At 37.7% G+C, this 25,457-nt stretch overlaps 1 protein-coding gene across 1 annotated transcript in view; it reads left to right on the forward strand.

The window, feature by feature from the left end:
• Window positions 1–2,237: 2,237 nt before the first annotated feature.
• The window catches only part of LOC121467302, a 53,246-nt gene continuing 30,026 nt past the window's right edge, over window positions 2,238–25,457 (forward strand). Inside the window, 2 exon segments of the mRNA XM_041708685.1 lie at window positions 2,238–3,039; window positions 3,121–3,620. Of these exon segments, the coding sequence (XP_041564619.1) occupies window positions 2,238–3,039; window positions 3,121–3,620 (1,302 nt within the window).

Raw genomic sequence — 25,457 nt, forward strand, 5'->3', positions numbered from 1 at the left:
AGGCCTTATCTAAAGTCTTCTCCCATCCCAAATGCATGATGGACTCATGAATTTGATTTATTACGGACCATCTAAATGGTCGAGAAACAATATATAAGGTTCGAGTTCTACCATTTCGCTGAATTTTTCGATACAGTATTCCTGCTCTCAATTCGTAAGTTTTAGCAATGTCCTCAGCAAGAGAATTTTCTTTCGATTTATTTACAATATTAACTATTGACGTGTTCGGCCAAAAGCCAATTGTCAGATATTTCCGCCAATTTACTCGTTTTTCTAGAGTTTTGCAAGTCAATTCTGCTGATGGCTGATTTCTTGAAAAGAAGTGAACATGAGACATTCGTTTGCCTTCTTTATATTGTATGTCAAATGTAAAGGACTGTAAATACGCCCACCATCTTTGTACCCTGGGACATAGATCCTTTTAAGTTCTTGATGCTTTAAGTGAGTTACAATCAGTGAAGACAACAAAATTTCTACCCAATAGATAATGGCCAAAATGTTTTATAGACAAAACAACAGCAATCGTTTCTTGTTCATGAGAATGATACCGTGATTCAGCTGGAGAAGCAGCCTTACTATAATATTCAATGACAAGAGACTTGTTGTTGATTTTGTGTAACAAGATGGCACCGTATCCCCGAGAACTTGCACCAGTATGCAACTCAATCGGATGATTCGGATCCAAAATTACTAAAACTGGCTTTTGTGTAAGGTAGAAATAACTTTTTTAACCGTTAGAGTCTGATGCAATATTACTAAAATGCTTTGTTACTATTCAATCACCTTATAAAAGTTTAATCAAATTTAACTTTAAATTTTTCATCTAAATCTATTATTTCTATTACAAATAACATCTTCCTATTGATACAGCTCTTTATCATTAACCATTTGGGCTTCTCATAATCTTATCTAATGCGCCACACGCCATGACCAAAACAATTGTTTTGCACTTGTGCTTACATTATTATTACAGATTTATTATTAACTCATAAAAACAACTGTACTGTCTCTTTCAACAGTTTATTTTTACATGATTTCAGTACTGTCTCTTTCAACAGTGTCTTTTTCCTTCCTATTGATACAGCTCTTTATCATTAACCATTTGGGCTTCTCATAATCTTATCTAATGCGCCACACGCCATGACCAAAACAATTGTTTTGCACTTGTGCTTATATTATTATTACAGATTTATTATTAACTCATAAAAACAACTGTACTGTCTTTTTCAACAGTTTATTTTTACATGATTTCAGTACTGTCTCTTTCAACAGTGTCTTTTTCCTTCCTATTGATACAGCTCTTTATCATTAACCATTTGGGCTTCTCATAATCTTATCTAATGCGCCACACGCCATGACCAAAACAATTGTTTTGCACTTGTGCTTACATTATTATTACAGATTTATTATTAACTCATAAAAACAACTGTACTGTCTCTTTCAACAGTTTATTTTTACATGATTTCAGTACTGTCTCTTTCAACAGTGTCTTTTTCCTTCCTATTGATACAGCTCTTTATCATTAACCATTTGGGCTTCTCATAATCTTATCTAATGCGCCACACGCCATGACCAAAACAATTGTTTTGCACTTGTGCTTATATTATTATTACAGATTTATTATTAACTCATAAAAACAACTGTACTGTCTTTTTCAACAGTTTATTTTTACATGATTTCAGTACTGTCTCTTTCAACAGTGTCTTTTTCCTTCCTATTGATACAGCTCTTTATCATTAACCATTTGGGCTTCTCATAATCTTATCTAATGCGCCACACGCCATGACCAAAACAATTGTTTTGCACTTGTGCTTACATTATTATTACAGATTTATTATTAACTCATAAAAACAACCGTACTGTCTCTTTCAACAGTTTATTTTTACATGATTTCAGTACTATCTCTTTCAACAGTGTCTTTTTCAACTAATTCATTACTGTCTCTTTCAACAGTGTCTTTCAACTATTTCATTATTGTAGTAGGCTCATACACACACTAACACACTTATATTATTATACCGATACTTACACAATACAAATAATTATAAAACACCAATATACGATATTTATGTTAAGAGTTATGTTAAACCTATGTTAAGTAACATGAACTGTAAGAGAATCTCTCCGAGAGGTCATTTCTGAAACTTGGAGTGTGAGCGAGTGGTAGCATTAAGACGTGTGAGAATAAAGAATAGTTAAACACCTACCACAAATTCAGAAGTGGTCAAATCTACGCCATGAACGAGAATAATTTGAACCAATTTACGGTCGTCCAGCTGAAAAGATGGCTTTCAGCATTGGGCTTATCAACCCAAGGTGTTAAAACCGAGTTGATGGCTCGTCTAGGGCAGATACCGCCAGAACAACGAGGTCAAGTACCAGAGGCAGAAGTTGACCAAAATGCTGGAGAAGATCAAGCTGGCGTCTCTGGAACAGAACGTGAAGAGGTTAACACCAACCCTGAAAGGGCATCGCAGGCACAACAGGATGGCGTCTCCGGCGATGTTGCAGACCTGGACGACCTTCTAGAAATTATCACGCAGCTGCAAACAACAATTATTGCGCAGCAGAATGCGTTGCGGCGAGCGGAGACGCGTGGCGCCATGCAGCAACAACAGTTAGAAGGGATCGCCATACAACAACAGCAACAGCAGGCTGAAACTTGCGGTACCATACAACAACAGCAACAGCAGGCTGAAACTTGCGGTACCATCCAACAACAACAACAACAGGCAGAGACACACGTTGCGCGCGAACAGCCAATTGGAGATGCATCAGATGGCAACGCCAGCAATCCAACTTCAATCGCTATAGGAAACGGATTAGGTGGCAACGTGGAAGGTGAACGGAATGAAACACAGGGAGTTCCATCGTCCAGGGCTGGATCAGCAGCTTCACTCTCGTTTGCCAGAGAAGCTGCCATCGACTTCGACGGAAACATTTGTGCACGCAACTGGGTGGATCACCTTAAGAAAATAGGCCAAATCTACAACTTAGATAATGACTGCCTAAGAATGCTACTCGTTACCAAATTAAAAGGTAATTGCCAGCGTTGGCTGCACGCCAACCCATCCCGAATACTAGATTCTTTTGAACGAATGTGCGAACAACTAATCATAGCATTTGGAAACACGGCGTCCAAATCAGAGCGTCGCCGCAAATTCGAGCAACGGAAATGGCAAAAGGACGAGAGATTCACACTGTATTTCGAGGATAAAACAATGATGTCCCAAGCCATCAACATGGACACTGAGGAACTGCTCGAACAACTCATCGAAGGAATCCCATCTGCAAGTTTGCGTGATCAAGCCCGTATTCAAAGGTTCGCAAATCCGGAGCAGATGCTGCTAGCATTTGCCAATATACGTCTTCCACAACAGCCCGGAACATACGCACCCAAGAAGTCGACGTTGGAAGCGACACAGATCAACAACTTGCGCTGCAGGAACTGCAACTCGAAGGGCCATTTCGCCAAGGAATGCCGCAAGCCAGCAAGGGCACCTGGACCTTGTTTCGCATGCGGAGAAATGGGTCATTTTGTGGGAGAATGCCGCCAGAGGAAGAGCAACACCTACAACAATAGCAACAACAACAACAACAATAGCAACGACAACAACTATGTAAGAAAAGTAGTAATTTTTTTCGATCACCACCTCAATTCACATATTATTGCAGAATGTCTCATAGACTCAGGAAGCGCGATATCATTCATTAAGCAGTCCAGAATTCCAGCTGCATTATCATTAAGTAACGTTAACCAAGTTTATCATGGGCTGAACCAGAGCCAACTTAACATTTTTGGAAAAACTTCATGTTTCGTTTTAAAAGAAAAATTAAAGATTAAATTTGATATGATTGTTGTAGCAAATGAATCTATGAGGCACGACGCAGTCCTGGGAAGGGACTTTATGAATCTTTATGGTTTGAGCATGAATCTCGACACTCTTGAAACTTATGGAAATATTAATGACTTATTAAAAATAGATGCCCATGGCTCAAACCTAACACCTGGGAAAAAGGATCAACAACTAGCAATTACCGCAGAAGCCAACTGCGATTCCAACGAGAATTTTAACGAGACCGTTAGGGAAAAATCTTTAGAAAATGAAACGACTGGCGAAAAAGTTTGTAAAAATGAAAAACTGTTAGGAAAGGCAACTGTTAATGAAAAACTGTTAGGAAAGGAAACTGTTAATCAAAAATTGTTAGGAAATACAACTGATAATGCAAAGTTTTTAGAAAATGAATTCATTAATGGAAAATGGTTAAGAAATGCAAATATTAATGAAAAATTTGTAGGAAATGAATCGATTAATGAAGAATTGACAGGAAATAAATATTTTAATGAACGATCAGAGGCAACTATAGAGAGAAGTTTGCCAGAAAAGACAAGTAGTACCGGAAAAAGTTTAAGAGAGACTGTTAACGGTGTTCAACTGGAAAATGAGAATATTAATAAGCAACAAACTATTAGAAATGGGTCAACACACAGGCAAAGGAAAACAGAGATGCCTCGAGGTGAAAAAACAGAACATTTTGAAGACAGTTTTGAAAGAGATATGTTAGATATCAACGTAGCTGATGATCAGTTTGTAGACTACAACTGTGGGAGCGATGTAAGCTATCAAACGAAATGTAAATGTTTGAAGAATATTATGTCAACGCTAAAAGACCAGATACTCCTTTAACAAGATGCGAAATGAAAATTAGTTTAGACAAATCCAAACCTTTCAGTTGTTCACCAAGGCGACTTTCTTTTACTGAAAAGGATCAGCTTCAAAAATTATTAGACGAATATTTAGACAATGGAATTATAAGGAACAGTGATTCAGAATATGCTTCTCCCATTGTACTGGTAAAGAAAAAAACAGGAGACTTGCGTTTATGTATAGACTATCGAAAATTAAACAAAGTTTTAATAAAGGACAATTATCCATTGCCTTTAATAGATGACCTTCTAGACAAATTAGTAAATAAAAGTGTATTTTCAAAGCTCGACTTGAAAAATGGTTACTTTCACGTATTCGTTAGCGATGAGTCAGTAAAATATACTTCGTTTGTCACTCCATTAGGACAATTTGAATTTTTAAGGATGCCTATGGGCATTAAGAATGCATCAGCAGTATTTCAACGCTTTGTAAATAAAATTTTTGCGGATTTGATACGGGAAAATAAAGTAATCATATACATGGATGACATTATGATAGCAAGCAAAGATGTGGAAGAACATTTAAGGACTTTAAAAGAAGTTTTAATAAGATTAGTTAACAATAAGTTAGAGCTTCGTATGGACAAATGCGAGTTTATGCAATCCAACATAAAGTACCTAGGTTTTTTTATTACCAAAGAAGGAATCAGAGCAGACGACAGAGGTATTGATGTAATTAAAAATTTCTCAATTCCCGAAAAAGTACATAACGTACAAAGCTTTTTAGGACTATGTTCCTATTTTAGAAGGTTTATAAAAGATTTCTCCACATTAGCTAATCCACTTTATGACACTTTAAGGAAAGACAAGGAATTTTCTTTCCAAGAAAGAGAACTAGACTGTTTCTTGAACCTAAAAAAAAAAACTAATAGAATCACCTGTTTTAGCCATATATAATCATAAAGATGAGGTTGAATTACATTGCGATGCAAGCGCTATGGGTTTCGGTGCGGTTTTATTGCAAAGGAAGGGAGATGGAAAACTCCATCCCGTATTCTACTTTTCAAAGCGAAGTACAGAGACTGAGGCAAAATACCACAGCTTCGAGCTGGAAACCCTTGCTATCATCTATGCCCTGCGTAGATTTCGAATCTATCTTCATGGTAAACATTTTAAAATAATAACCGACTGCAATTCCTTAACTCTGACATTAAACAGAGTCGAACTAAATCCTAGAATCGCCCGATGGGCACTTGAACTGCAGAATTATGATTATGAACTAATTCATAGATCCGGAACAAAAATGCAACACGTAGATGCTCTGAGCAGATGTTATATTTCAATAGTAGAAACCACTAGTTTTGAGGACAATCTTTTAATCTGTCAATCAAAAGATATCGATATACAGAAAATTAAGGAAGAATTAGAAAAAAATCAACTCAAACATTTCGAAATGAGAAACGGCGTTGTGTACAGAAAAACGAATGACGATCGTTTACTATTTTTTGTCCCTGAGGACATGGAACGACACGTCTTGCATAAATATCATAATGAACTTGGTCACGTTGGTAGAGACAAGATGATAGATGCAATTTCAAAGAGTTATTGGTTTAAAAATATTAAGGAAAAATGCAAGAATCACATTGAGAATTGTTTAAAATGCGTAGCATTCTCACCAAATACTGGAAAATCAGAAGGCTTTTTACACAGTATCCCCAAAGGAGACAGGCCGTTTGATTTGTTGCACATCGATCATTACGGACCAGTGGCAGCAGGAAGAGCAAACAAGCACATTTTCCTAATCATAGATGGTTTTACGAAATTCGTTAGACTTTATACAACAAAGACAACAAGCACAAAAGAAGTAATTAAAGCTTTATCCGATTATTTTAGAGCGTATAGCAAACCAAAATGTATAGTTTCAGATAGAGGCAGTTGTTTTACATCTAATGAATTTAGTGAATTTTTAACAGAAACAAACATCAAACATTTGAAAATAGCGACAGGTTCTCCACAAGCAAATGGTCAAGTGGAACGCATAAACAGGAGCATAGGGCCCATGATAGCCAAATTAACGGAGCCTGAAAATACTGTACATTGGGATAATGTAATCGAACAAGTTGAACATGCACTTAATAACACTGTACACAGAAGTATAAGACAAATTCCTAGCAAAATGCTGTTTGGTGTAGAGCAGAGAGGTCAGATTATTGATGAATTTAGGGATAAGTTAGAAGAAATTAACAACACAGCCCGAGTAGAGAATTTGGATGAGATTCGAAAACTGGCAATAGAGAAACAAATACAAGCGCAGAAATACAATGAAACATATTATGATAAGACAAAGAAAAAGCCAAAGGATTACACGAAAGGAGATTACGTAATGGTAAAAAATTTTGACAGCACTGCGGGAGTTGCTAGGAAGTTGATCCCAAAAAACAAAGGCCCATATACAATTGCTAAAGTGCTTCGCAATGACAGGTTCTTACTAAAGGATGTTGAAGGTTTTCAAGTGTCTCGAAATCCATACAAGGGTGTATGGAGTGCTCAAAACATAAGACCCTGGATAGGAAAACGAAAAAATAAATGAAGAAAATACATGTAACTAAACACTGTCTTAGTATAAGATAGATATAAGAGTAATTTGTCAAAATTGTTTCCAAAAGAAACCAGGATCAGGGGATCCGTATTACAGGATGGCCGAATTGTAGTAGGCTCATACACACACTAACACACTTATATTATTATACCGATACTTACACAATACAAATAATTATAAAACACCAATATACGATATTTATGTTAAGAGTTATGTTAAACCTATGTTAAGTAACATGAACTGTAAGAGAATCTCTCCGAGAGGTCATTTCTGAAACTTGGAGTGTGAGCGAGTGGTAGCATTAAGACGTGTGAGAATAAAGAATAGTTAAACACCTACCACATTATTGTCTCTTTCAATAGTTTCTGTTTATTTTTTTCATTACTGTCTCTTTCAACAGTTTATTTTTAGATGATTTCATTACTGTCTCATTCAACAGTTTATGTTTCAATTACATTATTTAAATCCTTATTACAACTTTCAAATTCAACTGGTATTTGAGCATTTGGCATTTTTCCTATGTCATCTGAGCATATTTATATTTTCTATTAATTGTCAAAGACCTGAGCATATATCTATCCCCCTCTCACAATTCAGTTATTTGAAACGGCCCCCTAAACTTTGGATTCAACTTTGTTTGATGCCTCTCTTCATTTTTTAACAATACGAAATCTTCAACCAACAATTTTAGCCTTGTTTTTATCAAATTGTTATATGTTGCTGCAGCTGGAATATTTTGATCTTCTCGTGAAGTAATTCTGCCAGGTCGACCTCTTCTACCATATCGCATGGTGGAAGCAACCCCAACAGGCGAGCAACTTTGCCGATAAACAATTCAAAGGGGCTTGCTTTTGTCACTCGACTTACCTTAAAGTTCAAGGCTAATTGAAATTCTCCTAATGCATCTTGCCAATATCGATTGCTAGTTTCAACGGCCGTTAATAAGTTCTTTAAGGTGCTCATAATGCGTTCAACTTGACCATTAGCCCTACTTGCACCTGTCGCAATCAAATGCAAATTAATTTTTTGTTTTGAACGAAGCTCACTAAATCTAGTGCTGGCGAAACATCTGCCTGATCCGCTACTATGCGATTTGGTACTCCAAACAGAGAAATTTCAATTTAGTGAAAGCGTCCACCGGAACAATGATATATTCCTTTTGATCAGACTTGCCACTCAATTTCCCAGTTATGTCGATGTGAATGGTGTGCCAAGGTGTATTTACTTTTGGTATTGGATGAAGACTTACTTGAACTTTACCCGAAGAAGACTTTGACATTTTACATGTAATGCAGTTATACTTGGACATATTATCGAACCAGTAATAGTCATAGGCCTTATCTAAAGTCTTCTCCCATCCCAAATGCATGATGGACTCATGAATTTGATTTATTACGGACCATCTAAATGGTCGAGAAACAATATATAAGGTTCGAGTTCTACCATTTCGCTGAATTTTTCGATACAGTATTCCTGCTCTCAATTCGTAAGTTTTAGCAATGTCCTCAGCAAGAGAATTTTCTTTCGATTTATTTACAATATTAACTATTGACGTGTTCGGCCAAAAGCCAATTGTCAGATATTTCCGCCAATTTACTCGTTTTTCTAGAGTTTTGCAAGTCAATTCTGCTGATGGCTGATTTCTTGAAAAGAAGTGAACATGAGACATTCGTTTGCCTTCTTTATATTGTATGTCAAATGTAAAGGACTGTAAATACGCCCACCATCTTTGTACCCTGGGACATAGATCCTTTTAAGTTCTTGATGCTTTAAGTGAGTTACAATCAGTGAAGACAACAAAATTTCTACCCTATAGATAATGGCTAAAATGTTTTATAGACAAAACAACAGCAACCGTTTCTTGTTCATGAGAATGATACCGTGATTCAGCTGGAGAAGCAGCCTTACTATAATATTCAATGACAAGAGACTTGTTGTTGATTTTGTGTAACAAGATGGCACCGTATCCCCGAGAACTTGCACCAGTATGCAACTCAATCGGATGATTCGGATCAAAAATTACTAAAACTGGCTTTTGTGTAAGGTAGAAATAACTTTTTTAACCGTTAGAGTCTGATGCAATATTACTAAAATGCTTTGTTACCATTCAATCACCTTATAAAAGTTTAATCAAATTTAACTTTAAATTTTTCATCTAAATCTATTATTTCTATTACAAATAACATCTTCCTATTGATACAGCTCTTTATCATTAACCATTTGGGCTTCTCATAATCTTATCTAATGCGCCACACGCCATGACCAAAACAATTGTTTTGCACTTGTGCTTACATTATTATTACAGATTTATTATTAACTCATAAAAACAACTGTACTGTCTCTTTCAACAGTTTATTTTTACATGATATCAGTACTGTCTCTTTTAACAGTGTTTTTTTTCAACTAATTCATTACTGTCTCTTTCAACAGTGTCTTTCAACTATTTCATTATTGTCTCTTTCAATAGTTTCTGTTTATTTTTTTCATTACTGTCTCTTTCAACAGTTTATTTTTTCATGATTTCATTACTGTCTCATTCAACAGTTTATGTTTCAATTACATTATTTAAATCCTTATTACAACTTTCAAATTCAATTGGTATTTGAGCATTTGGCATTTTTCCTATGTCATCTGAGCATATTTATATTTTCTAATAATTGTCAAAGACCTGAGCATATATCTAGCCCCCTCTCACAATTCAGTTATTTGAAACGGCCCCCTAAACTTTGGATTCAACTTTGTTTGATGCCTCTCTTCATTTTTTAACAATACGAAATCTTCAACCAACAATTTTAGCCTTGTTTTTATCAAATTGTTATATGTTGCTGCAGCTGGAATATTTTGACCTTCTCGTGTTCTTACTTCTGCCAGGTCGTCCTCTTCTACCATATCGCATGGTGGAAACAACGGGCGAGCAACTTTGCCGATAAACAATTCAAAGGGGCTTGCTTTTGTCACTCGACTAACCTTAAAGTTCAAGGCTAATTGAAATTCTCCTAATGCATCTTGCCAATATCGATTGCTAGATTCAACGGCCGTTAATAAGTTCTTTAAGGTGCTCATAATGCGTTCAACTTGGCCATTAGCCCTACTTGCACCTGTCGCAATCAAATGCAAATTAATTTTTTGTTTTGAACGAAGCTCACTAAATCTAGTGCTGGCGAAACATCTGCCTGATCCGCTATTATGCGATTTGGTACTCCAAATAGAGAAATAGCGGACGTGACAGCATTTATGCAATTTTCAGCATCAATTTTAAGCGAATGGGTTAAATAAACAAATTTAGTGAAAGCGTCCACCTGAACAATGATATATTCCTTCTGATCAGACTTCCCACTCAACTTTCCAGTTATGTCAATGTGAATTGTGTGCCAAGGTGTATTTACTTTTGGTATTGGATGAAGACTTACTTGAACTTTACCCGAAGAAGACTTCGACATTTTACATGTAATGCAGTTATCAACAAACTTCCGAATATACTTGGACATATTATCGAACCAGTAATAATCATAGGCCTTATCTAAAGTCTTCTCCCATCCCAAATGCATGATGGACTCATGAACTTGATTTATTACGGACCATCTAAATGGTCGAGGAACAATTGATAATGTTCGAGTTCTACCATTTCGCTGAATTTTTCGATAAAGTATTCCTGCTCTCAATTCGTAAGTTTTAGCAATGTCCTCAGCAAGAGAATTTTCTTTCAATTTATTTACAATATTAACTATTTCAGAATCTTGACGCTGTTCGGCCAAAAGCCAATTGTCAGATATTTCCGCCAAATTTACTCGTTTTTCTAGAGTTGTGCAAGTCAATTCTGCTGAAGGCGGATTTCTTGAAAAGAAGTCAACATGAGACATTCGTTTGCCTTCTTAATATTGTATGTCAAATGTAAAGGACTGTAAATACGCCCACCATCTTTGTACCCTGGGACATAGATCCTTTTTAGTTCTTGATGCTTTAAGTGAGTTACAATCAGTGAAGACAACAAAATTTCTACCCAATAGATAATGCCGAAAATGTTTTATAGACAAAACAACAGCAAGAGTTTCTAACTCATAAGAATGATACCGTGATTCAGCCGGAGAAGCAGCCTTACTAAAATATTCAATGACATGAGACTTGTTATTGATTTTGTGTAACAAGATGGCACCGTATCCCCGAGAACTTGCATCAGTATGCAATTCGATCGGATGGTTCGGATCAAAAATTACTAAAACTGGCTTTTGTGTAAGGATAGAAATAACTTTTTGTCTAATTTCTTCATGTTCCGATTTCCAAACAAAATCATTCTTCTCCGAAGTCAAAATATATAACGGTTTCATAAAACAGGAAAATCCTTGCATAAATTGCCTGAAGTAAGACGCTAATCCAATAAATTGGCGTAAAGCAGATACTGTCTTAGGAGGTGGCAAGGTAGTTAACGCTGTAACTTTATGCGAATTCGGGCGGATTTCACCTGCACTCACTTCATACCCCAGATATTGAACTGTTGACTTGAGAAAAGAACATTTTTTTACATTGAATGAGAATCCAGCCTCCGTGAGACAATTAAGAGTAATTTGCAACCTTTCCAAAGCCTCACTTTTTGTTTCAGCAGCCACCATTACGTTATCCATATAAACGACAACAAACGTATTTGCAAGGTCTAATAATAATGATAATACCCACTTGCCATGTCTAAACATGTAAAATATTTTGCTCCATAAAGTCTGGCTATCTGATCTGATATACGTGGCAAGGGATATCTATCTGCGACTGTATTAGAATGTAATTCACGGTAATCAACACACAAACGATTATTGCCGTCTTTTTTGTTAACCAACATTATGGGACTGGCGTAAGGTGAGCAACTTGGCTTTATGATTTGACCTTGTAATAATTCCTTAATCTTGTCTCGTATTAATTCTCTTTCATTTGGGCTAAGCCTATATGGTCTTCGTTGAACAATTTTTCTTGGGTCTACTAATTTTATTTTCATTTCACCCGAACTAACTCTAGTCGAAGGAATTCCATTAATAAAGACTTTTGAATTTTTTTCCAATATATCTTGCAATTTACCTCTATCTTCTCCCACAAGATCGGTATTTAATTCACAAAATTTTTCATCATTAGAACAATAGTTTACAGTTTTTGATCTAACAATCTCGAATTTTCCTGGTTATACTATAACATTAAATCTTCAAATACTCATTGTCCAAAACATAAAACATAACTTCAATACGTTTTTACGTTGCTCAGTATTTGTAATGTGCTACATATGCCGCCACTACCAATAGCCTTCAACATAAATACATGGTTAATTCTTTTACCAACCAATTTCTTCAGTTTTATAAATGAGCATTCCGATCCAAAATCGAAAGTTGTCATGAACGTCTCGCCTCGATGAACCATCTCTTCTTTAGGCTCAACCACTTCGCATAGCTCCACTCTTTTTATCTGGTGTGTATCATTGTGTTTATCCATCTTGAACTTACTGCAATGTGTTGAAATATGGCCAAGTTCACCACACTTAAAGAAGGTTACATTCGCTTTTATTTAGTGACCAAGTGCGCTCCTGTCGCTACTGTTCCAGAATGTTCCGTGAGACGAAGGATGATTTTGGTGCTGTTTAGCTCGACATTCCATCATTTTGTGGCCTAATTTACCACAAAAATGGCACTTGATTGTTGAAAGTTTCGGACGCTTTACGTCAGTTGAAGATATTTCCTCTTGCAAAGTTTTCTTTCTTTTGTTGAACGTGAATGTTTTAAGCTCGGTTTGTAATTCACTTCTGGTGCGCATATTTGAAGTAAAGGTTAGGCGCTGCAATCTAGTATCAACGTGAGCCATCTTGGCAATCGTCACCGAAACTGCATGCCATGTCACGCCATTTTGTGAGAAGTGACGTTATCATTCGGCTAGCATAATTGGAGAGACATTCGTCATCGGTCGGACAATTAGCTAACATTGACAGAAACATAGCCGCTGGCGTTTCTTCACTGCCAAAACGCTGCCTGAAAAGTTCGTCCCAAGTTATGTCAGGATAACATGTTTGTGCAAGCCACTGCGACGCACCACCTGCCAACGATGCACTCAAGGCCATCACCAACGCGCTGCCTTTTACGGTATTTTCTGCCAAAATTATATTAACTGTAGAGCACCACGCCGATGCGTCAGCGTCATCGAAATCCGCGTTGAATTTTGGTAGCAAATTGTTTTTTTTATTTGTTGTTTCTGGTGTTGATGATAATACAGCTTTGATAAGCTCGATCAAATTTTAATTTTGCATTTCCATTAAAATTCGCTATGGTCCATATGATTCATTAGTCAGCGAGCCAGATCCCACTTCTGATGTTGTAGCGTTGTTATTATTTTCTGACATTGTAATAGCGCAGCGAGTTTCAGTTTCACACGCACGAAATCCTAAACGCAACTACCAGCGTCACTCCTTCATCTCTCTGTGCTAACCACCGAACCACAAATTACAAGTGCTAAAACTGCATCAAAAATCTTAATTGACAGACCAAATAGAACTGTTCCCTACTCTAATGAAATTGATCTGTTGGCAAATTTAAGTCTGCAATACCCAATATAATTCTAGCAGGTTATTTAAAAGCAACGAGTCGAGCATCACCTCTCGGATAACATGGCAGCACTAGGACTACAATTATTTAACTCAAGACACGCGACTCATTTCTCGAGTACTACTGAAACACTATTGGGCGTATTTTTTGTTAATGACAACTCCAAGATCCTTTTATATGACCAAATTTCAGTTCCGGTTTTCTCTAAACATGACCTCATATTTCTAACCTACAATCTTGACATTCAGTGTAATGACCTTTCCATAGTTTATAGGGACTTTAAAAACATAGAAATGACCAATCTGTCAACTGAGTTTTATTGGTATGATTGGAACTCAATCTACTCCATGCCCACGGTCGACTCTCAGCTTGACAAATTCCAATCCAAAATTGTCCAAATTTTTAATAGTTTAGTTCCCTTACGTAAGAATAATAATAATAACTCACGCTAAAAAAATACATTTCAGGTCAAAATTCGACGAAGCTGTTAAACCAAGCAAACTTAGTCCGTCTTGAAAACCCTAGGAATACGGCTGAAACTCATCACCCATCAACTACACATTGATGTTGACCGCCTCAATAATATCTTCTTTAATGCCCCAGTACCTGAATCAGTCTCTAACTCGTACCTGAACATGACTACTCTGACCAACTGTGATAATAGGTTTAGTTGTATGTTTGTTACTCAATGTGATGTAATTGACGCAATATTAAAAGAGAAATCTAACACCACAGGCTTGGACGATATCAAACCAAAATTTGTAAAAATTCTATTGCCTCAGATAATACCACTAATTACACATATATTTAAATCTGTAATAACATTTACAACCTATGAACTATGGAAAATTACGAAGATAATTCGAACACCTAAGGGAAGGAATGAATATAGGCCTATTGCTAATCTTCAATATCTCTCCAAAGCCTTTGAGCAAATATCGACATCCCAGATAAAACAATTTATACAGCAAAACAATTTAATGTACAATCTACAATCTGGCTTTCGCCCCTTCAGAAGCTGCACAGCACACGCCATAATAAAGAATTCAATTCAGACTACACTTCTTGATTTTAGTAAAGCGTTCGATACGGTTAACCATGCAATTCTCTGTAGTAAATTGACGAACCTATTTAATTTTTCCGTTACCTCTATTAAACTTATATCGTCCTACCTAAGTAATCGTAATTAATATGTAGTGTCAGCGTCTATTTCGTCTTCGTTTTTACCGACTACGCGGGGTGTACCGCAGGGATCTGTTCTGGAACCAATATTGTTTTCAATGTATATAAATGATCTTCCGACTGTAGTGTCCCAGTGTCCCATTGTCAAGTCCACTTGTAGGCTGACGATGTGCAATTATACGTTATTAGTTATCTTTGTCGTATTAATGACTGTGTCGGTGCTTGTAACTCTGACCTTCAAAGAATTAGTCAGTGGGCAAGTGCTAATGGTCTAGCCTTAAACCCCAAAAAGTCTGAATGCATGATGATTTATAAGAAGAAAATTAAAACAGAGAATTTACAATCTGTTCGAATTGACCACACGACACTTCCCTATGTCGACAACGAGTTATCGCCTCAGCATATTCCCTCGGCGGTTCCCCACCTAAACCCCTACGGTTGACGAGCAGCTAGAAACCAAACACTTCATTGGCAACTAAGTTGCCAACCAAACAAACATCGCAATCACTATATATATATAGTATATATATGCATCCGGTCCAATTACGATTCCCTTCCGCTAGGTCACCATATTGTATGTAAACACTAGGCTTCGAGCAAAGAATTATAAAATAAAGAATTCATTCTGATTTTAAACTTGAAACCAGCAAGTCCAAACATTGATTTGGTCGGGTCTATCCAGGAACATTGTCAAAGAACCTACATATAGTTAACTGGCGCAGTCGGCAGGGCTTCGACTAAGGACAGATTCTACCCAAGAAGCTCAAGGAAGGATCTGTGACGGCGGAGGATGACAGGAATGACAGGATAACAGGGAACACTATAATTATCCTTATATTGTAAGAGTGAGTAGAGTGAAGTGTGAAATGGAGTGAAATAATAAATTACAAATAAATATGAAACAAAATGATATATAAAAGAAAATATAAAATAATAATAATATATACTAAATTGAGTAAAGAATTAAAAGTGCGAGAATAAATAAATCAGTAAATTAAAACGTAAAGAGGTCGAGCCACGTTTAGAGAAGGGGAAAGATGAAATGTAACAAAAACTGTGCACAGTGGGTAAAGATAAGAAAAACGGTGCTAATATTCGAAGATGAGCAGTAAAGATTAAAGAAGTAATAGAAATAAGGTGCGAGATTTTAATTTTGGTTAAAATAAATGGCCGATGTCAGATGTCGACGGACGGTTCGAGTTTGCGTCGAGCAGGTCGATCGAGCGGTCGGTTGCCGTCGAGGCGGCGAACGGTTACTGTTGCCGCTCGAAGACAACCTAGTATAGTGGGCCAAGTTATGGCGGAAGGGAGAAGAAATTGGATCGATCGGATCAAGACAAAATGAAAATATTGTCATGAACCGCTCACATGTATTTGACGAAGAACTGTAACGCACAGGGCGGAGCTTAGCATGGGATGGTTAGGACAATTTGTGAATAAATAAGAAATATTGTGGAGATCCATTTATATGTATTAGGCGACGGACTGTAATGCACAGGGTGAAGCTTAGCATGTAACGGTTGCAACAAGTTGGAAAGTATTAGGCGGCGAACTGTAATGCACAATCGTATACAATTGGAAAATGCAAATAACACCTGTAGAGCAAATGACTGTCCGCAAATGGTTGTGAAGCTGTATAGCACAGTGATCAACTAGCTTCAGCGTGCAAGCCAAAAATAAAAATAAGGCAAAATAAGACGAATAGAAACAAATAAATAAAAATAAAAATAAATAAATAAATAAATAAAGAATAAAATTATTACGATCCATTTTACTATTTTATCCAAGTATGATACAAATTACTTTTTCAAATTAATTCACAGAACTCCATTTCAACACGGAAACTCGAAGTCCAAAAACACTAACTACAGAAGAACACGACTAAACAATTAATTCACACGGATACATATACTTGAGTAAAATTAAGTTAAGCACTAATATACATTCATAACATAATTATTAAATAAGAATTTGAAACAATTAGAATTAGCACACATACCGTACATACTTAAAAACAATAATTTGAAACAAGCTCAGAAAAGAGCTAGACAATTGAGACAATTTTCATTACAACTAGTTCAAGAGTTGGAATGACAGAAGGCAGCAACGAGTGTATTAGAGGCCATCAAGGTAATAGACCTGGTGGAAATTATTCCAAAATATGAAGGAGACTCGGGTAAATTAGATGGATTTATAGGAGCAGTGAAGCATGTACTAGGCTTGATCAAAGGAGAGGAAAGATCAAATGTAGGGGTAATAGCGCTTAGAGCAGTGAGGAGTAAGATTGTAGGAGAGGCAGATAAGGTCCTCCAATTAGATGAGTCAGAGCTCAACTGGGATCAAATTAAGAAGGTTTTAATTAGACCTTATTATGGAGTTGACCCATATTAAAGAAAAGAAGCTAGAATTGGAAGCACTGTATACAAATGTCATGACCCTGAAGAAAGCCCTGGTGAGTCTGGCCAAGTCCAGCGAACAGGGCATATATTTGAGAAGCGAAAAGATCAAATGGTACGAGGATATGGCCTTAAATGCCTTTGTTTCGGCTTTAAAGGGGCCTATAGGAGTTTCCATCCGAAACATGGGGGTACCGAACATAGCAAAGGCTTATGAAATAGCCAGCAGGGAGAAAAATTTAGCTACCAGGGGTAGAAGTGAAGGGCCAAGAATCGACAGGTTCGCAGGCTAAAGGGGTTAAGGAGGCTCCGAAACAGAAGCTAGGAAAACAGGATAACCCAGTGCCAGAGGCACAGATGGGCTCTGGGCCGCAGTATCGGTGAGCTGCAAATACCCAACCCCAGTTTCCGATGCCGTTCTCAATGCCCACCATGAATGAATGGCCAGGGTTTGGGTTCCCATATCCAATGATGGGTAATCCATTCAGGACAGATAATCTTAATCAGACAGAAGCCTCTAATTATGTTAGACCGTACCGTAATCACTACAACAGAAACACGAAGTGTAACTATGGCCAAAATAATCGTGACAGGCAGTGGTATGATAACAGCTATAACAACAGCAAACCAAGAGAAGGCCAGTTAGCGATCCAGGCAGCGGGAGATGGAGGTAGTGGACAATCAAGGTTGTCTAAGAATTCAAACTATTCGGGACAATGATATAACTCAAATAATTCGAGGCAGTCGAATAATTCGACCAGCTGCAAGCGATCATACAATTCAATCAATAATTCAGAGAGAGACGGAAATAGACAGTCGATGAGCGGTCAATCGCATAATATCCAAGAGGAGGAGGAAAATTTTTCGCAATCAGCCTCGAACAACCAACAGGATATTTAGGAAAAAGGAGGGGCCACTCCACCCTACCATATGTAATGATCAGAATTACCCCACACAAAACAATATAATTACTATTGATACAGGATCCACTACAGGATGTGAAGGAGCTCCATGAACCAATAGCCATTAAGACAATTACCCAATCACATACGATTTTGCAGGAAGCACTCGTACCAATGTTCAAAGAATTCGGAGGAGTAGGAAAAATGAGATTATTGCTCTTCAGGTTTCATCAGTTTTTCGACGGATTAATTGGTATAGACTTGCTGCAACAAATGAAAGCCGTGATTGATATTGAGAGTGGCTGGTTCCGCATGGCGGACACAGAATTGCAGATACATTCCACTAAGTATAGACCCAGCGAGGTCCACTGCATAGAAGCAGGGACAAAAACAGTCATTCCTATGCCGGTACGAGTACCCGATGGGGATTTCTTACTAAACGAAACAATAGTAAAGGAGGATTTTAACATTTCAGAAGGAATCTATAGGGCAGTGGCTGGAAAGAGCCTGGTCGAAATAACAAGCTATGCAGAAAAAAATCTGGAATTATTTTTGGAGGAACCGTTGGAAGAAAAGTTTTTGAATTCGAAACTGACAAACATTTCGAGCTCAATAATATAGAGGAGACAGATAATGGAAATAAGAAGATACCATTTGATAATATCAGAACTGAACATTTAAATAGCGAGGAGCTTAAAGAGCTTCAACGAATTTGTAAGAAATTTCCGAAAGTATTCCATAAAGAAGGAGACCATTTGCCATTCACAAATGCGGTCCAGCACCAAATTAGAACGAATGATGACATACCGGTGTACGCCAGGCCGTACAGGTATGCATTCAAAGAAAGACAGGAGGTGAGAAGACAGCTAGAAAAGCTGTTAGATCAGAGGATTATTAGACATAGCCATTCAAGAAGGATGCCTCTGGAGAGAGGAAATGGAGAATAGTGGTGGACTATAGGATTCTTAACGAGAAGGTAATTAAAGACAGATATCCTATGCCATTAATCAATGACGTATTGGAAAGCTTGGGTAGTTCTAAATACTTCTCAACCTTAGATCTGGCGAGTGGATATCACCAGATCGAGGTGAAGGAAGATGACATCCCGAAAACGGCCTTCTCGGCGGAAGGAGGACACTTTGAGTATGTCCGAATGCCGTTCGGGCTAAACAACGCCCCAGCAACCTTTCAAAGATTAATGAACAATGTTTTCGGAGAGTTGCTGGGAAATTGCTGTCTCATATAAATGGATGACATTATGGTGTACTCGACATCCCTGCAAGAACACGTAACGGATTTGGAAAAAGTCGTTAAGAAACTTGTGGGGGCAAACTTCAAGTTGCAACTAGACAAGACAGAGTTTTTAAGGAAAGAGGTGGAATACTTAGGATATGTAGTAACCCGACAAGGGATCAAACCAAACCCAGGATAGATCGAACCGATGAAAAGATTCGAGATTCCCAAGACTAGGAGCAGATAAAATCGTTCCTAGGTCTGTTAGGATACTATAGAAAGTTCATAAGTAATTTTGCGGCTATAACAAAACCATTGACAAGATAGTTAAAAGGAAAAAAGGCCGTGGAGATAGACCAGCAAGTCCAAACATTTATTTGGTCGGGTCTATCCAGGAACATTTGTCAAAGAACCTACATATAGTTAACTGGCGCAGTCGGCAGGGCTTCGACTAAGGACAGATTCTACCCAAGAAGCTCAAGGAAGGATCTGTGACGGCGGAGGATGACAGGAATTTGCAACACTATAATTATCCTTATATTGTAAGAGTGTGTAGAGTGAAGTGTGAAATGGAGTGAAATAATAAATTACAAATAAATATGAAACAAAATGATATATAAAGGAAAATATAAAATAATAATAATATATAATAAATGGAGTAAAGAATTAAAAGTGCGATAATAAATAAATTGGCAATGGATCGGTACGACAAGAGATTGTCGAGCGGCGTCGGTATATGGTCGGGAGCACCGAACGTTCGGTGCTGCACGGAGCGGGTCGACCAAGCGGACGGTTGCCGTCGAGGCGGCGAACGGTTACTGTTGCCGCTCGAAGACAACCTAGTATAGTGGGCCAAGTTATGGCGGAAGGGAGAAGAAATTGGCTCGATCGGATCAAGACTGAATAAAAATTCGATGAAAATATTGTCATGAGCCGCTCACATGTATTTGACGAAGAACTGTAACGCACAGGGCGGAGCTTAGCATGGGACGGTTAGGACAATTTGTGAATAAATAAGAAATATTGTTGAGATCCATTTATATGTATTAGGCGACGGACTGTAATGCACAGGGTGAAGCTTAGCATATAACGGTTGCAACAAGTTGGAAATAAATAAAATTGTTAAGGTCCATGCACACGTATTAGGCGGCGAACTGTAATGCACAGGGCAATGCCTAGCGTGGGGCGTCGTATACAATTGGAAAATGGCAAATAACACCTGTAGAGCAATGACTGTCCGCAAATGGTTGTGAAGCTGTATAGCACAGTGATTAACTAGCTTCAGCGTGCAAGCCAGAAATAAGAATAAGGCAAAATAAGACGAATATAAATAAATAAATAAAAATAAAAATTAATAAATAAATAAATAAAGAATAAAATTATTACGATCCATTTTACTATTTTATCCAAGTATGAGACAAATTATTTTTTCAGATTAATTCACAGAACTCCATTTCAACACGAAAACTCGAAGTCCAAAAACACTAACTACAGAAGAACACGACTAAACAACTAATTCACACGGATACATATACTTGAGTAAAATTAAGTTAAGCACTAATATACATTCATAACATAATTATTAAATAAGAATTTGAAACAATTAGAAGTTGCACACATACCGTACATACTTAAAAACAAAAATTTGAAACAAGCTCAGAAAAGAGGTTGACAATTGAGACAATTAGATGTAGCCAAGAGAGTTATTACAACTAGTTCAAGAGTTGGAATGACAGAAGAAGGACGGTTAACACCAATGGCAACAACGAGTGTATTAGAGGCCATCAAGGTAATAGACCTGGTGGAAATTATTCCAAAATATGAAGGAGACTCGGGTAAATTAGATGGATCTATAGGAGCAGTGAAGCATGTACTAGGCTTGATCAAAGGAGAGGAAAGATCAAATGTAGGGGTAATAGCGCTTAGAGCAGTGAGGAGTAAGATTGTAGGAGAGGCAGATAAGGTCCTCCAATTAGATGAGCCAGAGCTCAACTGGGATCAAATTAAGAAGGTATTAATTAGACCTTATTATGGAGTTGACCCATATTAAAGAAAAGAACCTAGAATTGGAAGCACTGTATACAAATGTCATGACCCTGAAGAAAGCCCTGGTGAGTCTGGCCAAGTCCAGCGAACAGGGCATATAATTGAGAAGCGAAAATATCAAATGGTACGAGGATATGGCCTTAAATGCCTTTGTTTCGGCTTTAAAGGGGCCTATAGGAGTTACTATCCGAAACATGGGGGTACCGAACATAGCAAAGGCTTATGAAATAGCCAGCAGGGAGAAAAATTTAGGTACCAGGGGTAGAAGTGAAGGGCCAAGAATCGACGGGTTCGCAGGCTAAAGGGGTTAAGCAGGCTCCGAAACAGAAGCTAGGAAAACAGGATAACCCAGTGCCAGAGGCACAGATGGGCTCTGGGCCGCAGTATCGGTGAGCTGCAAATACCCAACCCCAGTTTCCGATGCCGTTCTCAATGCCCACCATGAATGAATGGCCAGGGTTTGGGTTCCCATATCCAATGATGGGTAATCCATTCAGGACAGATAATCTTAATCAGACAGAAGCCTCTAATTATGTTAGACCGTACCGTAATCACTACAACAGAAACACGAAGTGTAACTATGGCCAAAATAATCGTGACAGGCAGTGGTATGATAACAGCTATAACAACAGCAAACCAAGAGAAGGCCAGTTAGCGATCCAGGCAGCGGGAGATGGAGGTAGTGGACAATCAAGGTTGTCTAAGAATTCAAACTATTCGGGACAATGATATAACTCAAATAATTCGAGGCAGTCGAATAATTCGACCAGCTGCAAGCGATCATACAATTCAATCAATAATTCAGAGAGAGACGGAAATAGACAGTCGATGAGCGGTCAATCGCATAATATCCAAGAGGAGGAGGAAAATTTTTCGCAATCAGCCTCGAACAACCAACAGGATATTTAGGAAAAAGGAGGGGCCACTCCACCCCTACCATATGTAATGATCAGAATTACCCCACACAAAACAATATAATTACTATTGATACAGGATCCACTACAGGATGTGAAGGAGCTCCATGAACCAATAGCCATTAAGACAATTACCCAATCACATACGATTTTGCAGGAAGCACTCGTACCAATGTTCAAAGAATTCGGAGGAGTAGGAAAAATGAGATTATTGCTCTTCAGGTTTCATCAGTTTTTCGACGGATTAATTGGTATAGACTTGCTGCAACAAATGAAAGCCGTGATTGATATTGAGAGTGGCTGGTTCCGCATGGCGGACACAGAATTGCAGATACATTCCACTAAGTATAGACCCAGCGAGGTCCACTGCATAGAAGCAGGGACAAAAACAGTCATTCCTATGCCGGTACGAGTACCCGATGGGGATTTCTTACTAAACGAAACAATAGTAAAGGAGGATTTTAACATTTCAGAAGGAATCTATAGGGCAGTGGCTGGAAAGAGCCTGGTCGAAATAACAAGCTATGCAGAAAAAAATCTGGAATTATTTTTGGAGGAACCGTTGGAAGAAAAGTTTTTGAATTCGAAACTGACAAACATTTCGAGCTCAATAATATAGAGGAGACAGATAATGGAAATAAGAAGATACCATTTGATAATATCAGAACTGAACATTTAAATAGCGAGGAGCTTAAAGAGCTTCAACGAATTTGTAAGAAATTTCCGAAAGTATTCCATAAAGAAGGAGACCATTTGCCATTCACAAATGCGGTCCAGCACCAAATTAGAACGAATGATGACATACCGGTGCACGCCAGGCCGTACAGGTATGCATTCAAAGAAAGACAGGAGGTGAGAAGACAGCTAGAAAAGCTGTTAGATCAGAGGATTATTAGACATAGCCATTCAAGAAGGATGCCTCTGGAGAGAGGAAATGGAGAATAGTGGTGGACTATAGGATTCTTAACGAGAAGGTAATTAAAGACAGATATCCTATGCCATTAATCAATGACGTATTGGAAAGCTTGGGTAGTTCTAAATACTTCTCAACCTTAGATCTGGCGAGTGGATATCACCAGATCGAGGTGAAGGAAGATGACATCCCGAAAACGGCCTTCTCGGCGGAAGGAGGACACTTTGAGTATGTCCGAATGCCGTTCGGGCTAAACAACGCCCCAGCAACCTTTCAAAGATTAATGAACAATGTTTTCGGAGAGTTGCTGGGAAATTGCTGTCTCATATAAATGGATGACATTATGGTGTACTCGACATCCCTGCAAGAACACGTAACGGATTTGGAAAAAGTCGTTAAGAAACTTGTGGGGGCAAACTTCAAGTTGCAACTAGACAAGACAGAGTTTTTAAGGAAAGAGGTGGAATACTTAGGATATGTAGTAACCCGACAAGGGATCAAACCAAACCCAGGATAGATCGAACCGATGAAAAGATTCGAGATTCCCAAGACTAGGAGCAGATAAAATCGTTCCTAGGTCTGTTAGGATACTATAGAAAGTTCATAAGTAATTTTGCGGCTATAACAAAACCATTGACAAGATAGTTAAAAGGAAAAAAAGGCCGTGGAGATAGACCAGCAAGTCCAAACATTTATTTGGTCGGGTCTATCCAGGAACATTTGTCAAAGAACCTACATATAGTTAACTGGCGCAGTCGGCAGGGCTTCGACTAAGGACAGATTCTACCCAAGAAGCTCAAGGAAGGATCTGTGACGGCGGAGGATGACAGGAATTTGCAACACTATAATTATCCTTATATTGTAAGAGTGTGTAGAGTGAAGTGTGAAATGGAGTGAAATAATAAATTACAAATAAATATGAAACAAAATGATATATAAAGGAAAATATAAAATAATAATAATATATAATAAATGGAGTAAAGAATTAAAAGTGCGATAATAAATAAATTGGCAATGGATCGGTACGACAAGAGATTGTCGAGCGGCGTCGGTATATGGTCGGGAGCACCGAACGTTCGGTGCTGCACGGAGCGGGTCGACCAAGCGGACGGTTGCCGTCGAGGCGGCGAACGGTTACTGTTGCCGCTCGAAGACAACCTAGTATAGTGGGCCAAGTTATGGCGGAAGGGAGAAGAAATTGGCTCGATCGGATCAAGACTGAATAAAAATTCGATGAAAATATTGTCATGAGCCGCTCACATGTATTTGACGAAGAACTGTAACGCACAGGGCGGAGCTTAGCATGGGACGGTTAGGACAATTTGTGAATAAATAAGAAATATTGTTGAGATCCATTTATATGTATTAGGCGACGGACTGTAATGCACAGGGTGAAGCTTAGCATATAACGGTTGCAACAAGTTGGAAATAAATAAAATTGTTAAGGTCCATGCACACGTATTAGGCGGCGAACTGTAATGCACAGGGCAATGCCTAGCGTGGGGCGTCGTATACAATTGGAAAATGGCAAATAACACCTGTAGAGCAATGACTGTCCGCAAATGGTTGTGAAGCTGTATAGCACAGTGATTAACTAGCTTCAGCGTGCAAGCCAGAAATAAGAATAAGGCAAAATAAGACGAATATAAATAAATAAATAAAAATAAAAATTAATAAATAAATAAATAAAGAATAAAATTATTACGATCCATTTTACTATTTTATCCAAGTATGAGACAAATTATTTTTTCAGATTAATTCACAGAACTCCATTTCAACACGAAAACTCGAAGTCCAAAAACACTAACTACAGAAGAACACGACTAAACAACTAATTCACACGGATACATATACTTGAGTAAAATTAAGTTAAGCACTAATATACATTCATAACATAATTATTAAATAAGAATTTGAAACAATTAGAAGTTGCACACATACCGTACATACTTAAAAACAAAAATTTGAAACAAGCTCAGAAAAGAGGTTGACAATTGAGACAATTAGATGTAGCCAAGAGAGTTATTACAACTAGTTCAAGAGTTGGAATGACAGAAG

Source organism: Drosophila elegans, unplaced genomic scaffold, assembly GCF_018152505.1.
Source record: "Drosophila elegans isolate 14027-0461.03 unplaced genomic scaffold, ASM1815250v1 contig_368, whole genome shotgun sequence".
NCBI lineage: Eukaryota > Metazoa > Arthropoda > Insecta > Diptera > Drosophilidae > Drosophila > Drosophila elegans.